The sequence below is a fragment of the Calypte anna genome, chromosome 27 (assembly GCF_003957555.1).
Source record: "Calypte anna isolate BGI_N300 chromosome 27, bCalAnn1_v1.p, whole genome shotgun sequence".
NCBI lineage: Eukaryota > Metazoa > Chordata > Aves > Apodiformes > Trochilidae > Calypte > Calypte anna.
In genome coordinates this window covers 1,829,698-1,845,002 of record NC_044272.1, presented here as the reverse complement: position 1 = coordinate 1,845,002, position 15,305 = coordinate 1,829,698, and the positions used below count along the sequence as shown (strand labels likewise).

Sequence of the window (15,305 nt, the reverse complement as noted above, 5' to 3'; positions counted from 1 at the left end):
CACGGTGAGAACAGACCTTCCCTTCGTGGCGAAAATTAAGGTTAAACACCAGGCCCTCCCTCTCCTTCCCTCACCTTCCCTCACCCTCCCACCCCCCGGTTTACTTTGCGGTTTTTAGATTAGTTAAGAACAGAAATAATTAGGAAAAACTGGTTTAAAAATATGGATATCCGATGGGGAAGAGTGGGCAGAATGGGTCCCTGTTTCTCGGGGTTAGGAGAACGCGAGCTGCAAACCCTGTCCTCTTTGTGTGGGAAGCCCTCGGGGGCAGGATTCAGCCCTTAAAATATGTTATCTTAATCCTGAGCAAACCCGGGAGCAGGAAAGGTCAGCACCCGCCTTCCCGGCCCGGCGGGGATGAGCCCCCGCGCCTGAGCCTCCTGCGGCTGAGGGGCTCAAGTTACTCAGCAGAGGAAAACCGATCCGCGTCCTCCAGGTGTACCGGTCTTGATCCTATCTGGCATCTTTCACCCCCAAATTATATCCTAAATCCTTGGTGAACAAAGTCAGCCAGAAAGGCTCTGGAAGGCTCGGCAGACCTAGGGGCAGGGAGTGGGGGGGGGGCAGTTCTTGCTGCATTTATTATTTTATCCCACTGTGGACGTGTTCACTGCCCAGTTCTGCTCGCTATTTGCCATGCTGCTTTTGGAGCCCAAGGTTAGGGAGTGCCTGTCTCGGCTGTCTCTCAGCCAGTGAGGACTTTATCGCTGCCCTCAGTCGGTTTCAGAGTGAACACTTGTGGTAACTGGAGTCTGTCCTCCAAAAGAGGCTGGAGAATCGGTGTTGTTAGTGACAGCCCGTGCCCGAACAGAGCCGGACGGGTCACCGTGGCTTCTCGAGCATCCTCCCGACCACCCGAGTTCCCCCTTTTCCATGTGCCGTTGGTGACGTGCCGGAGCAGGCCAGGGGCCGCGACGGGGGAGGAGGCAAAGGCCTGGTGGGGGGTTGACCCTCCCGTGATTTGGGCTGGGGGCTGGCGAGACGCTCACTCTCCCCTTTGCAAATAAACCTCTGGTTTCATCTCCTCTCGGAGCTTATGCCGAAAAGCGGTGACCGCCAGGGAGGGGGGAGGATGTGTGTGGGGGTGCAGCATCTGATGCAACGATGCCCCTTGGCTCTCTGATTGTGGTTTTTTTAGTGCCTCCCACGGCGTTAAAGCCTCTTGTCACGGCCCCCGGGCGCCCTCGGCAGCGGAGGCTTCGATGAAGATGCTCAGGGGTGGCAGCTCCATTCGGGATGTTGTGGGGAGCAGGGGCGGGCGGCAGACGTTAATTGTAGGGCTCTTGTAATCAGGACCTGCAATTAGCTTCTGCTACCCTCGGTCTCAAAGGCTCGGACATGAAACACACCGCCCCACAGCCCCGTTCCTAGCGGCCGCCCCCTCCCCGTATCACAACCTGCCCTCCCTTCCCGCCCCCCCCCTCTCCCGCCTTTCCCTCCCAGCGCAGGGAGATGATTTATTGAGGAAATTTCTGTGCAGAACTTGGAGAGGGGGCTGCTGGGGGTGAGAGTGGATGGAGTGATGGGGTTCAGGGCTGTCCGGTCCTTGTCAGAGGGGCTGGAGGTCGGGACAAGCCAAACTTGCAGGTGCCTTGTGTGGTTGGCCCTGGGGGTGGGGGGGGAAGAGAACAGCCCCCGGAGGGTTGTCATCCCCCCCGGTTTTTACACCTCTGCTTGACGCTGGCTTGCAGTAACACCAAACTGCTGGTGACATTAAACAAATTAATATCGGGTTTAAATAGCCTGCCGGGAGGCTGGGAACAGGCGGCGCGGGCCCAGCTGTCAATCCCAGATTAGCGACTGCCGGGGCTAAATTACCGGCCCCGGTTACCGACCGCGGCAGCTCCCCCCGGTGCAAAAGCCTTGCTGGGGGCTTCACCGGTGCCAGCCCAGCCCGGGTGGGCACTGGGAGAAGGACCCGCGGGACGTCCTGGCCTGGCAGCAGAGGTTAGGGTAGCCCTGCCAGCTTTGGGTGCTTTTCGGAGCACCAAAATGCTAGAATTTACCCCCAAATTGCCTGGTCTTGCTGCAGCGCCAGGGGATGGAATTTGGCATCTTGTGGTTTTTGCTCTGCTGGTGGCTGAAGGAGAGGGGCTCCTGCCCGATTCTGAATTGTTTGACTTGAGGGAAGTATTTAAATCGCTTCAGGTGCTGGAAGGTGCTCTAAGGTCTGCTCGCAGCCTTCTCCAGGATAAACAACCCCAACCCTCGCAGCATGTCTCCAAAGCAGAGCTGTTCCAGCCTCTGTTCATCCTGGTGCCCCCTCCTCTGGACTCCCCCCAACAGCTCCGTGTCTTTCTTGTATTAGGGACCCCAGAACTTCTCATAGGGAGAAGCTCCATCAACCATCCTTCCCCCGTCCATTTCCCCAGGGCTGTTCTCCATTCATTCCCCGCCCCGAACCCCCGGCTGCTGACCCCCACCTCAACCACCGCCGGGGAGGGGCCAGACGCGTGGTCGAGGGGCTCACACCCCCCGGGAGCTCCTTGCGGGGAGTCCGCCCCTGCCTGCCCCTCCCTGCCCTGCCCCTCTGCCCGCCCCTGCCCGCCCCCCCCGCAGCCGGGCAAGCGGGAGGCACCAGCAGCGCCGAGCCGAGCCAGCAGGATCCAAAATGCTTCTAGGTGGGTGAAACGCAACTTTCCCTCCCTCGCCGGAGCAGCCGGCGGGGTGGGCAGCTCTGCCCCGCGCCCCCCGGTTGCGTTCGCCGCTGGAAGCCGTTTGCGGGGATGGGTGCCCGGGGCGGGGGGACTCCCCCGTCATACCGAGCCTTCGGCAGCGTGCGGGGCTCGGGGGCTCAGCGGAAGGTGAGGGGAGGGGGTTAGCGGGGAGGCGAGGGACGGGGATGGTTCCCACTGCTGTCCCGGGGGTCTCCTTGCCAGCGCCCACCCAGCGCAACCTCCTTCCAGCATCTGGCTTCTGCCGAGTTACTCGAGCTGGAGAAAATGGGAATAAATCAAGGTACGAGTTGTTATTTGAAGAAAGAAATTTTTAAAAATGCATCTAATTGTTTCTGCTCGTCTAGGTAGCTCTGCTGAGGTCATGGGAAGGGGGTGTCTGTTCTTCCTTTTGTAATTTTGACCACAGACTTAACTCTTAATAGTGAAAATTTGAAGTGGATTGTTTACTGCCAGAGAAGAGAAATACATCGTGCTTAAGGAGTGCGGGCTCGGGAGCGAGGGTCTGGTACCAGCCTCATCCTCGAGCACCGATCTTGGGACACCGGTGGGGTCCCCGTCCTGCTCCCCATCCCATTCAGGCGCCCTCATTAGCTCTTCCTCTTTCTAGGCAAATCAGGTTGTTACTGTTCCCATTGTCACCCTACCCCAAGCCCCATTTAGAGTTGTACCTTTATCCGAACAAGCTCAGCCCTGTAACCCTACCCCCCCAAAAACGTCCTCTCCCCAGCCCGGGCACACACGCAGCCCGATCCTCTGGCGCCCACCCCGCTCATCCCGTTCCCAGCTGGGATTCCGGGTTCGTTCTCTGCATTTTATTGATTTTTCCCAGGGCTGCAAAAAGAGGAAGAAACAGGTCGCGCTGACACGGCTTAATTTTGCCCTTGCTGTTTCTTTGGGGGTCAACTCTGACTCGTGTCTTTGCTGCACCCGCGGCGCGAATGTTTGATGCTTTTGGTGTGAAATGAGGCTGGGGAAAGCGGGGAAGGTTTGGGGGGGCACGGGTAGGGCTGGTGGGGCGGGGGGTGCGGAGCTGCGGCACCAAACGCAGCCCCGAGAGCGGCCCTGTTCCACATGCTGGTAATTTCGGGGGGTTTGTTATTACCGGCGTTAGTTTCTCAGGAGGTGCTGGGGGGAGCGTGGCCCCGGCTGCTGCCTGCGCTGGGGTCCGGGGGTGACCCTGCGAGCAGCCCCCTGGGTCTCTCCATGAGTGTGCACACACGTGTGCACCGTGCACAAATATGTGAACGTGTGTGTTTGTGTCTGCATGCGCTCCTTGTCCTGGGGGGTGTCTTGTGGCTGTAGGAGAGCGGCCAGGCTGGGGGGTTACCGAGCTGTCGCGTCCCACCGGGCTCCTCCGTGGTTCCGGTTCTGCAGCCCCGCTCATCGCGCTGCAATTTTCCTAATGGTTTGGAACACAACCTTCTCTGCCTTTCCTAGCGTCTCCGGAAAGCGTAATGCTGCTTGGGCTATTTGTCTGGAATACTTGTTAGGCAAAGCAGGTAAAAGAAAATAAGAAAATAACCCGAAGCTTGGTGTTAGCCTTGTGGTCTCAGATATGTAGGAAGTGCGGTAAAGCCACTAAAGCTTCAGTTTTGAACCCACCGTGCTGGGCCGCAGTGCTCTGGGGAGAGGAACGTGGTGGATGAAGGGTGTTTATGCTGTTCCCCCCCCCCCATCCTGCACCCCCGGCTGGGAAACACCTCCTCGAAAACGTGGGGACACGGGGTCACCCTGCACAGCTCCTGCGCCACAACCTAAACCCAAGGTGGGCAGCGCCGGGTCGGTCCTGGTGCTGCTGTGAGTTTGTGTTGTTAATTGGCTTCTTAATGAGGCATCCGGCCTCGCCATGCTGCTGGGGTTAGGGAAGGGAGCCGACTGGGCACGTTTCTGTACCCAAACACCAGGCCTGGCTTTGGGGCTTCTTGGTCAGCTGGAGGGACTGTGATTCCCCTGAGGATGTTTTGGGTGAATTTCCCTGTAGACGCAGCAGGTTCCTTTTATTGTAAGGGACTTGCTCTGAGAAATGTCCTGGGGAAAACATCTGTCCCCTGGTTTCAACTGTGACTGGGGGCTCTGAGCTTCTCCGACAGCCTTAGCCTTCCCTTCCAAGTATTTTTAGATCAAACTGTCATCTAATCTTGACCTCCAGTATGATGTGGGCTAGAAAATATCACTGCTTTTCTAGCATCAAGCCAGGGGTATAATTCACAATATTTTTTTAGGTTGTTTTTAACGCTACCCCACCTTGCTGGAATGGTGGGCTGCTAACAGGTATTTACAGCAAATGTGAATGTTTTGGAAGATTCTGCAGGGGCGAATGCTCCCAGCAGGCTGCAGGCACTTTGATGGTCCCTTCCAGCACCCACCTGATGGCCGAAGCTGTCAGGGACTGCAGGGGTGGGTATTTCACACATTGCTTTTTTTGCCTTTTCTGAGCGGGATGCTGGCAGGAGTGGGATGGCTGTTCCCACTCTGCTCCCGAGTGATTATATTAGCAAGGCCTGAGTGGGAGTGGCGGAAATAACAATGAAATACTAGCAGTAGGAAATAAAAATCTAATTAAAAAATAATGACAGATGTGTGCTTGCTTCCCAAGCCAGGGGCTGGCCAGCCTGGCCCCAGGCAAGGAGCTCTGTTCTGAGCTTCTGCTGCTGCCTGAGCAGGCACAACGAGCACAGTGCTTGAGGGTCCTGGGAAACAGTGCTGTGAGCAGAAAGCAGGCAGGGGAGGCCAAAGGCTTTGACTTTTTGAAGCTTAGGGGGAGGAGGGTTGGGGTTTGAAAAGTCCCCTCTGCTCTCTGGGACTGGCATCTCTGATGTCTGAGCCAGTGGGACCCTTGTGAGAGGGGAGGTTCCTTGTTTAACCCTCACAAGCAAACCCTGAGGTTTCATTGCTGGAGGGTACTGAGGACAGCAGTCCCTGGTACTGGGATGCTGTCATGGGGAGTGGTTTTGGCTTCTCCATGGCTATCCCAGAACCTGGATTTGCTACTGACCTGCTGGATGGCCCTGGCCATGTCACTTATCCTCTGCAGCCCATCTGTCCCCTCAGGCCTGTGCTCTGATCAGTGGGGCTCAGTGCCCCAGGGAAGGGCCAGCCCGGCCCCGGGCACGAGGGGGGCATCTGCCTTCAGCTGATTCCATAACAGAAATAATTACTTTTCACTGCAGCAGAAACTGCTGCACGGTGAAAAACGTTCTTGTGCTTAGAGACAATTCAAAAGGCTGGTAGAGATGAGAGCCCCTTAATTTGTTCCAAATTGGTTATTTCACTGGAATGGTGAGAAAGCATCAATCTGAATGTCTTTTCTCCTTTCTGTCATTTGCTTTGTGGCCATAATGAATTGGACTCACTGTAATTTTTATGATTTAAATGATGCCCTAAAATAATCTGGGGCTCTGGTCTTCCCCCCCTGAGTTCTCTGTGTTTCAGAAGGACCCAGACCCCTCTCCCTACATCAGACAAGTGGGCGATGGGGACCCCCTGCTCCCCCAGCCTCCAGGATGCTGCCTCGTGCCTCCTTCCTCTGCACAGCCTTGTCACAACCTTTTGCTGCGTGACTTGAGCTGGCAGGGAACAAGCCTTGAAATAAACTCAGCTGACATCCCTGCATGCTCCCAGGCATGGCCACAACCAGGGTTATTTGTCTGGGCTGGGGAGAGGGGGGGGGTCAGTGCTCATCTCCCCCATCCATGACCCCAGCTCCAGGCTAATGCTCTGCCAACCAAAGATTGCCAACCAGAGATGGGGCCCATTTGCTCTCTGTGTTGCAGCAGCCAGGAAGGGCAAAGAGGAGCAAGAACAGAAGCAGAGACAAGGATATCTCCCACCCTGGGGTCCCCCCCAGCTGCTGCACCTGGGTCTGAACTGCAGCATGACTGCATCTCCCTGATCCTCCTGGTCCCCATGCCAGCTGCTTGGGGTCTTCCTTCTCCCATATCACGCCATGGCCTCCTCTGCCCACCCATGACCTACTGCCCACCCAGACCCTTCTGCAAGGACCTGGGCTCCTGTGCCCACAGCAATGCTGGAAGGGCTCTGGCAGATGAGGAACCAACCCCTGAGCACTTTGGAGATGTGCACAGCAGGGAAATAACGAGGTTCCCCAGGAATCCCCATCTCCTAGCCAGGGCACCCGCTCCTCTTTGGAGCAATGCTGCGAAGCAGCAGATCCCAGGGGAGCATCCAGATCTGCCAGTGCAGGGAACCGACCCGGGGGGGTTGCAGAAGTATTTTTAATCTGTCTGAGGTGACAGGGTGTAGAGCGCCGTCTCCCTCGCAGAAGGATGGGCTCGCTCCTACACCAGCCAGCAGCTCCTTGCTGCCTGACTTCCCCCGCCCAGCATGGCAGGGATTAAATGGAGCTGTCACCACCTTCGGGGGTGAGGGATGCTGCGGCGGGAGAAGTGGGGCTGGAGCAGCCCCCGTCCATCCCTCCCATACACCCCCCACTGCCTCCCATCCCCAGTTTGGTTTTGGGTCTCTCACTGGTGGGGCTTGGGGCATAGGGGGGACTCCACAGCCCTTCTCAGGCAGCATGCGGGGGCTTTCGTACCCCATTCCCAGATGATGGATAGGGAGGAAGGTGGTTAGAGGGGGCTGGGGGCTGCAGGGGCCTGGGGAGATCTGGGGCTGGAGGCTTTGGGAGCACCGGCAGCTCTGCTTGCCCACTGGAAAAGTGTGAGTCATTCCCCAGGGATCAGGAGACTGGTTAAAGGCTCTTAATGCAGAGAAGGAAAAACAAAATCTTATAAATATCTTTGGGATCTGACATTTTCTGGGGTACCAGGGCTGGGGTTGCAGTCTCTTCTGTTCAGCTTCTTATCGATGCAATGAAAACCTTTGAGGAAACCCAGTCTGGGACGAGGGGCTGCAGCTGGGGGGTGCCTGTGTTTGTCCCCTCGGTGTCCCCAATCTGGAGCTGTGTGCTGGGGCCTGGATGGGCTGATGAAGGCCTGGGGCTCAAGTGGAAACTGTGGCTCAGGGAGCAGCAGCCACCCTCGTGCCACATGGATGATAAATGTGCTGGTGCAGATGGGGCACCTGCCCGCTGAGCACTCGAGGCATGTAATGGGGGAGGAAAATAGAAACGATCAGATCAAACCAAGGCGGCTGCTGCTGCTGATTGGGAGTGCACAGAATTATCTCAACTTCAGTCCCTTTAGGAAAGATGTCTGCCATGCTTCAGGGACATGAAGGCAGGGTGCTGGTCAGGGACATCCTACAAACCCTCCGTGTTAAAGCTGGAAGCTTCCAACAGAAATGGGAGTTGATAGAGAAAAGAAATGGCCTCATGGAGCCACCAACCTGTCCTGTCCCCTGCTATTCTGACCTCGCTTGGAGAGGAGCCCAAGCCCTGCTGCGATGCTGTGATGGGTTTGCCTGGCAGCATCTGATGTCCTGCCTGGTCCTTGTTGCTCCTTTTGTTGTTTCTCTGCTGCAGATTTTTTCTGGCTGGCTCATGGTCGTTACAAACGACTCCATTTGTGCCTGGGGCTGGTGACAATGGAGAGCAGGAGGAGCAGTGAACACTTTTGCCAAATCTGCTCGTTTTCCAGGACTTTCCTTTGGGCTCCTTGTCTCTCTCCATCACTCTGCTCTGTTTGGGTGCCTCTCCCACAGGTGCAGGACTGGAGCAGCCACCAGGATCAGGCCGGGTGCTTCCTTTGGGAACCAGGGCAAAGAAGCAAGGGTATTCCCAGTCCTGCTGGTGCAGGGGATCTGGAAAATGGGGTGAGCCCCAGGGGCTGCTCTCCTGCTCCGGATGCTGCCAACCAGGGGCTTCGTAGCAGCCTAAGAAACTGATTAAAAAAGGCTAAGTCCTCTTTTCTCACTTGCATTAGCACAAGAATAAATAGTGCATATTTTCACCCCTGGAGCCCATCTCTGGTTTCACCCAGCTCCTGTTCACATTAGTTCTGGGATGGGGTGGCTGGGCAGGAATGTCCTGAGAGCAGGAAGAGCCTCTTGCCCCGGGTCATGTGGAGGAGCCTAAAGAGAGGAATTCACTTGGAGACAGGTACGATGAGGCCCCTAATCCAGGCTCACAGCTGGGGGATGTGTGGGGTGTTGGGGCCTTACTCTGCATGGGAGCAGGTGGAATCGGGGACAAGAGCACCCTCCAGGTCTCAGGCACTGTGTCCGGGCTGGGGAAGGGGTCCCATGGAGGGCTCCTCTAGGACACACTGGTTCTCTTTAGGATTTTAGTGCCCTTGGGAATCTTTCTTGAGGGAAAGAAAAGTTGGTGCAAAATCCTGGTTGTAGAATAAGTTAGCGGGCTCTAAATTGCAGCTGTGTTTAATGCTGAAGGAAGTTTTTTGGGCACGAGTGGAGCCCCTGTGCTCCCTGTGGGACTTGCTATGAGAAGATGGGTGCCAGTCCTGCTGCCCATCACCTTCATCCTATTTTGCATCTTACGGGAAGGTATCCCGGGAGGAGCAGCACGCGTGGGGCACAGACCCCATCACCCAGCCACCGCGGCCACTTCCCGGGTGGCCCTCCCACGGCCACCACCTCCTCGCACCCTTCCCCATCCCTGGCCACCGCTAGTGGCCACTGCCGCCGTGGGCTGCCGGAGCCTGGGCAGAGCCAGAGAGTCCTTGCAGCAAGATGGCTGCTCCCACGCTCCCGTGAGCCGCGGGCTTTGTTCCCGCAGCCGCCGCGCTCGGAGCCGGGGCAGCGCTGCCGGGACGCCCGTCCCCATGCGGGGCTGTGGGGCTTCTCCCTGCCTCCCGGACTCTTCTTGTCTTTTTCCTTTTTTTCCCATGGCTTTGCGTTGTTTGGCAGGGTTTGGTTTTTTAATTAGAGATTTTTTTAATATGTGTATATCTATATTTATTATTTTTTTCCTACTCAAAAAGCAAAATCTGGGAAGTCTGCCATCCCCCTCAGCCCAAAGCTCATGGCAGCCTTTACCTGGTACGTATGTAGGGGGAGGGTGGGTGTGTGGGGTGGACATGCCGGGCTGGGTTTTGGGGTTCTGCTCACCCTCACCCGGGGGGACTGTAGGTGATGGGAGCCAGGACTGGTGCACCCAGTGTGAGGGACAGAGCATTGGCTGCTCCTCTGCCAGGGGAACCCCCCATCTGCCAAACTTCCCTGCAGACAGAGCTCCTGCCCTGTCTGAGGGAGCAGCGAGGTGGTGGGGGTACAGTAGTGTCACTCCCCTTCTCCCAGGTGCCTGGTGCCGGCAGGACCCAGGTCTCTGCTCCAGCACTAGCTGTGCTTGAGGCTTCTGTGCCCCAAGACTATTTGCTGCTTTTTACAATGGTGTTTTTTGCTGGAGCCAGAGACTTTGAAGGACAGAGAGGGGACAGGTTTGGAAGCAGATGGGGTCAATGACAGGGAGGGAACGGAGGAACCCCCCCCATTCCCAGAATGATTCCCAACCAGGTAATCATTCCCTGGGTGCTCCCAGCTGCACCATGGCAAGTTGTAGGACCAGGTTCCTCCTTCTCCTTCTTTCTTCTCCTCCTACCACCTTTATTTAGGCTCCGTTTGGTTTTTCAATTCAGTTTGTGGAAGAATGCGAGGGTCAGACTGAGTTGGGGCTTAAGTACAGGGTTGGAGTTAAGTGGATGCTTTAAAACTTTTGCTTACTGGTTTAAATAAATGTGTGCAGTGCTTTGCAGCTCTGGGCTTCAGCAAGTGACTGGAGCAGGGTGGGTGGTTCAGCCCCCCCAGAGTTGCTGGGCTGGGGCACTGGCTGTGCCGAGCATTGCTGCACTGCCATGGGACATCATGACTTTGGCATTTTCCTGGGATAGGAACAAGCAGGGGAGGAATGAAAACACAGACATGTGCAGGCAGAGCCCTGGCATGTGCTCCTGAGGTAGCCTCCAAGGCATCCTCGTTCAGCTCCAGGTTTCTGGCTCTCACCATCAGCTGCTCCTCATGAGGGCTCAGTGCTCATTCTCAGATGTTGGTTTCCTTGCTAGTTCCATGTCCCCCTGGCATCAGCAGCAGCACAGAGGTCTGGTCTATTGGGAAGCATGCCTGGGTGTCCCTGTGATTACAAGGATGCTCTGTGTGTGTGTGTGCGTGCGTGTGCCAGTTCCACCACTGACACCAAGAGCTGCTGGTGACACCCATGAAGCATTTGGTGGGGTCCCCACAGGGTTCCAGGGCTGTAGCTCAGCCCTGCATGCCCTGAGCACTGCCACTGCTGTGCCAACACCACTCTTTGTGCCACCACTGCTCTTCTTTAGCAACCAAGGATAAATGAGGAGCATAGGCTGAGGTTGGCAGGGCCCTAATCCCTTTCCCTTGTGTCTCTTTCCTCTCCAGTCGGACCAGGAGAGTTGTAATAGACCTTCTTACTAAATTAAATGTAGAGGCTGCTCCTCCAAGGCACGTTTCAGTTCAACCGTAGTGTTTGATTTCCCAGCCACAGCAATATGGTGCCTCCAGGGAAAAAGCCAGCTGGGGAAACTTCCAATTCCAATAAAAAGTGTAAGCGCTATTTCAATGAGCACTGGAAGGAAGAATTTACCTGGCTGGAGTTTGACTATGAGAGGAAACTCATGTTTTGCATAGAGTGTCGGCAGGCGCTGGTGAAGAACAAGCACGGTAAAGCAGAGAACGCCTTTACCGTGGGCACGGACAACTTCCAGCGCCACGCTCTGCTCCGCCATGTCACCTCCGGCGCTCACCGACAGGCGCTGGCGGTGAACCGGGAGCAGTTGTCCTTTGAGAGCCACGGCCACCGGGAGCTGCGCTCGGTCATCAAGGTGGAGGTCAACCCGGCGAAGGTGGCCGTCCTCACCACCGTCTACTGGATGGCGAAGGAGGAGATCCCGGATGAGAAGTGCTCCTCCCTGCTCGACTTCCAGAAGTTCAACCTGTGCCAGGCGCTGCTGGCCTCAGAGCACAGCGAGTACTACCAGCCCAGCAGCATCAGGGAGATGCAGGTGTGTATCTGGGGCTGGGCTCTGTGGCTGCTTCAGGGACAGATGGTGCCACCAGGTGTGGCACGAGCCTGGAAGGGCAGGAGCTGGGTGGCACGGCAGTGGGCAGGGAGCTGGTGTCCCTGGCAGGCAGGCAGGCAGAGCAGGGTTGGAGCAGGAGTTTCAGACCTCTGTCCACATCTTCTGGCATTTTGTTGTTGTCTTCTGATTTGATAAACCAGGAGAAGGCAGTGGGCTCCATGGAGGACAGCCCCTGCTTCCAGACATGCAGGGGGACTGGGAGCTTCCTCTGCCAGGCACCAGGAGCACAGGAGCTCAGGACTTCAGTCAGCACAGCAGCGCTGTGGGTTTTTTCCTCTTTTGCCCTAAACTGAATGATGAGAAATACCAAGTAGCAAGAGAGTTTAGAAAGGATTTTCTTAATTTTACAAATGCTGTATTCCTGTGAAAATCACATTAATATTTTAGTGAGTCTCGGCTGCATGCTATGCTTTTTAGATTCCCTAAAACCCCCTTCTTTTACTGAAGATAGATTAAATCCACTAATTAGATTTCTCAGCCTGGGGTGCTGCTCACCCTGTGTGCACACACCCAGCAAGTTTTCCTCCACACTGGAGCACTTGCCTGAAACAGGGAAAATGGACCAAGAAGGAAAAGGTTCCAGGCAGTTCTGCTGCTGCTCTGAGCCATGCCAGGCTTGTGGGGCACAGAATTGTTTGATGAAGTTTGACCAGGGGCAAGAGGTTTTCAGTGCTTTGCCTGATCCCTGGTGAGACAGGGATGGGGCTCCCACCCCACCTCAGGGACCCCTGAGACCTCCTCAGCATCACTTGGTGCTGAGGCCACAGGCTGGGAGTGGGAGGAGATGGGATTTTGGGAGAAAAGAGCGTGATTTCCAGCCCCTGTGTGTATGTGTACAGGTGGTGTGAGGGGCTCACTCCATCCCGGGACCTTGCGCCGTTTTTGGGGGGCTCCAGGGTGGGAGCCTCACCCCTGGCTCTGCACTGGGTGCTGTGCATCTCCCCTCTGCTCTGAAGTTCATTTCTGTTTCTCTTTCCCTCCCTGCCACCCCGTGCACCTCCTGTCCCTGGCTCAGGCAGCGATCGCCAGAGTCCTGCACAACGAGGACAGGCACAGGATAAAAGCCTCCCCATTTGTGGGGCTGGTGGTGGACGAGACTGTGGACATCCTGGAGCGCCGCAGCCTGGCCATGTTCACCACCACCGTGTCCCCCTGCAGCGGGCAGACCTCCACCACCTTCCTGGGGAGCTTCGAGCTGCCGGCTGGGGAGGCCTCCACGGTGGCAGGCAAGGTGGGCGAGGTGATGGGCTCCTTCGGCATCCCCACCATGAAGCTCACCTGGCTCAGCGCCGACAGCGCCTCGATGGTGGCTGAGCGGCTGAGCGGGGTAGGGACAGCCCTGACCTCCCTCTGCCCGCTCCTGATGGAGATGCACTGCCTGTCCCACGGGAGCTCCCTGCTGCCAGCTGAAAGCATTGTCAGCACTGAATACCTCCAGGAATATGAGACCACGTTGGATGCTGTGTACAGGCTCTACTCCAGCTTCAGGGGGGAAAGCAATGGCCTGCAGGAGCTGCAAAGTGTCCTGGACCTCTGCAAGATAGACCTCGGGAGCCCCAAAGCCATCCACTGGACTTCTATTTTCCCAGCTGTGGAAGCCATCGATTCCTCATGGCCCACGCTGGTGCTGCTGCTGGAGAGCGAGGCGGAGCGGTCGCCTGTGGCCCACGGCCTTTGTGAAGAGCTCAAGAAGTTCCAGTTTGTGGCCTTCACCAAGATCCTTCTGGATGTCCTCCCCATCTTCCAGAAACTCATCCGCTTCTTCCAGCTCGAGGACTTTGACCTCTCCATCCTGAAGCCCATCGTTTCTGCCACAGCCACCACCCTGCAGGCCCAGAAGAGTGCCAGTGGCCAGAACCTCCAGGAATTCCTCCATGAGATGAATGAGCACCCGCGGGATGACCGGGAGGGTGAGAGCCGCTTCTACTACAAGGGCGTTGAACTGGCCAACTGCTCCAAGGGCCACCTGAAGCACTTTGAGTGCCTGAAAGAGAGCTACCTGGAGAGCGTGAGGGGCAACCTGCTGGACAGGTTCCCAAGCAGCGTCCTGGAGGCCATCAGCTCCTTCTCAGCCATCTTCAACCCCAAATGCTACCCCCAGTCTCTAGAAGACATTGGCAGCTACGGGGTCAGCGAGCTGAATTTCCTCCTGCAGGCTTATTCCCGGGTGGTGGTGAGCGAGAGGGCCCTGAGCGATTTCCCCCTCTTCAAGAGGATTGTCTTCAGCCTCAGCCAGCTCTCCTTCAAGGACCTCTGCATCAAGCTGGTCTACAGCAACTCTGAGATGCACGAGCTCTTCCCAGACTTCGCCGTCCTCGCAGCCATCGCCCTGGCCTTGCCCCTGGGCTCCGTCCTTGCTGAGAAGATCAGTCGGGGCCGGGAGCTGCTGAAGCGTGGCCGGTCACGCCATGTGAAGGACGAGGGGCTCTCCAACCTCATGAAGATCGCCATCGATGGGCCAGCCATCAATGAGTTTGACTTTGCTTTGGCTGTTGAGTACTACGAGAGCATGAGGGACTCGGGCTTCATCATGGCGCAGGTGAAGTGAGCGCTGGTCGGTGCAGGCAGAGCCCTGCGGGCAGGGACCCGATGCCTGCAGGCAGCACCAGCTCGTTGCCACTTTTCCCCATCACTGGTCACCACCGGGGCAGTGAGGTTTTTTTTTTCAATGGTTTGTCTTTCCTTGGTTTTAGGGAGACAAAGGCAAATCTTCTCTTGAGCTCAAATGTCACCTTTGCACATTGATACCCAGAAGCTTTTACTCAGTACTCTGCAAAAATATCTGATTTTTTTTTGGTCTGGAGTCTTGAGAAGGAGTACAGAAAAGGCAGCACATCTTGCTAGCTCCGTGGCAAGCCCTGAAATGCCCAGCAGTGTCTTGTTGGTATTCCTTGCACACAGAGCAAAACAATTACAGTGGTGGCATCAAGTCCTGATCATTTCAAGAGCAAGAGATCTATAGAATGATATTGTAATCACCAAGGAAATAGCAGCTTTTAAATGCATCATTGTGTATATATGTGTATCTGTATATATATAAAAATATATATAAATATATATATTAAAAAGGTCTATCTTAATTTTCCTAGAGTTTAAAGTCCAAAGATATCTAAAAGGACTTTTTTGCACTGACAGAATAAATGATAAGCAGGGGTCCAAAACCACTAAATAGTGAATTCCTGGTCTTTTCAAAATGCCATCATGTGCCTATGTTCCTTTTTCACCCTGAGCTCTCTGCAATCTTGCAACCAAAGTCTTTAACATTTGCTTTTAGGACAAACCAGAGTTGTTTAGCTGGTGGTTTTGCTTTTAAGCATTCCCTGTGCCCTAAAGGGAGAGAAGCTCTTGGGAGCTTGGGGGGACTCAAGCTCTGCTGCCAACAGGATTGGGTGTGTGAGTGCAGTGGCTGTGGTGGGAGGTGGTGGCACCTTGGGGTGTCACGGGGTTTCTCTGGTTTTAACTTCCAAGGGACTTTTCCTTCAGTTCTGTCAGGAGGGGTGAGAAGACCCTTCAGACTGATTTTATCCTGCAGTAAAGCCAGCGCAGCAGCCTGAAGCATCACTGGGGTTTGATCCTGAGTGCTGGGTCCTCCCATGGGATTCGGCTCCGCTCCATCCTGTTTGGGTAAGTTTGTGTGGAC

At 55.9% G+C, this 15,305-nt stretch overlaps 1 protein-coding gene across 5 annotated transcripts; it reads left to right on the top strand.

Annotated features, from left to right (window-relative positions):
• Positions 1–2,547: 2,547 nt before the first annotated feature.
• Positions 2,548–14,723, top strand: C27H17orf113 (chromosome 27 C17orf113 homolog). 5 transcript variants are annotated; one of them, XM_030465976.1, is made up of 3 exons: positions 2,548–2,621; positions 10,965–11,587; positions 12,681–14,642. In XM_030465976.1, the coding sequence occupies exons 2-3, from the start codon at positions 11,075–11,077 to the stop codon at positions 14,211–14,213; spliced, it is 2,046 nt and encodes a 681-aa protein (XP_030321836.1). In that variant the 5' UTR covers positions 2,548–2,621; positions 10,965–11,074; the 3' UTR covers positions 14,214–14,642. The 5 variants fall into 5 exon arrangements, with proteins under 5 accessions (XP_030321836.1, XP_030321837.1, XP_030321835.1 ...); XM_030465977.1 differs by having other exon boundaries at positions 2,554–2,621; positions 11,214–11,587; XM_030465975.1 differs by lacking the exon at positions 2,548–2,621 and adding an exon at positions 9,281–9,596 and having other exon boundaries at positions 12,681–14,723.
• The last annotated feature ends 582 nt before the right edge of the window (positions 14,724–15,305 follow it).

What these genes read in the sequence shown, in the direction of transcription:
- C27H17orf113 (XM_030465974.1), top strand. An exon ending in GCAGCATCAGGGAGATGCAG is followed by an intron (nt 11,588 to 12,680) that starts GTGTGTATCTGG and finishes TCCCTGGCTCAG; the next exon opens with GCAGCGATCGCCAGAGTCCT.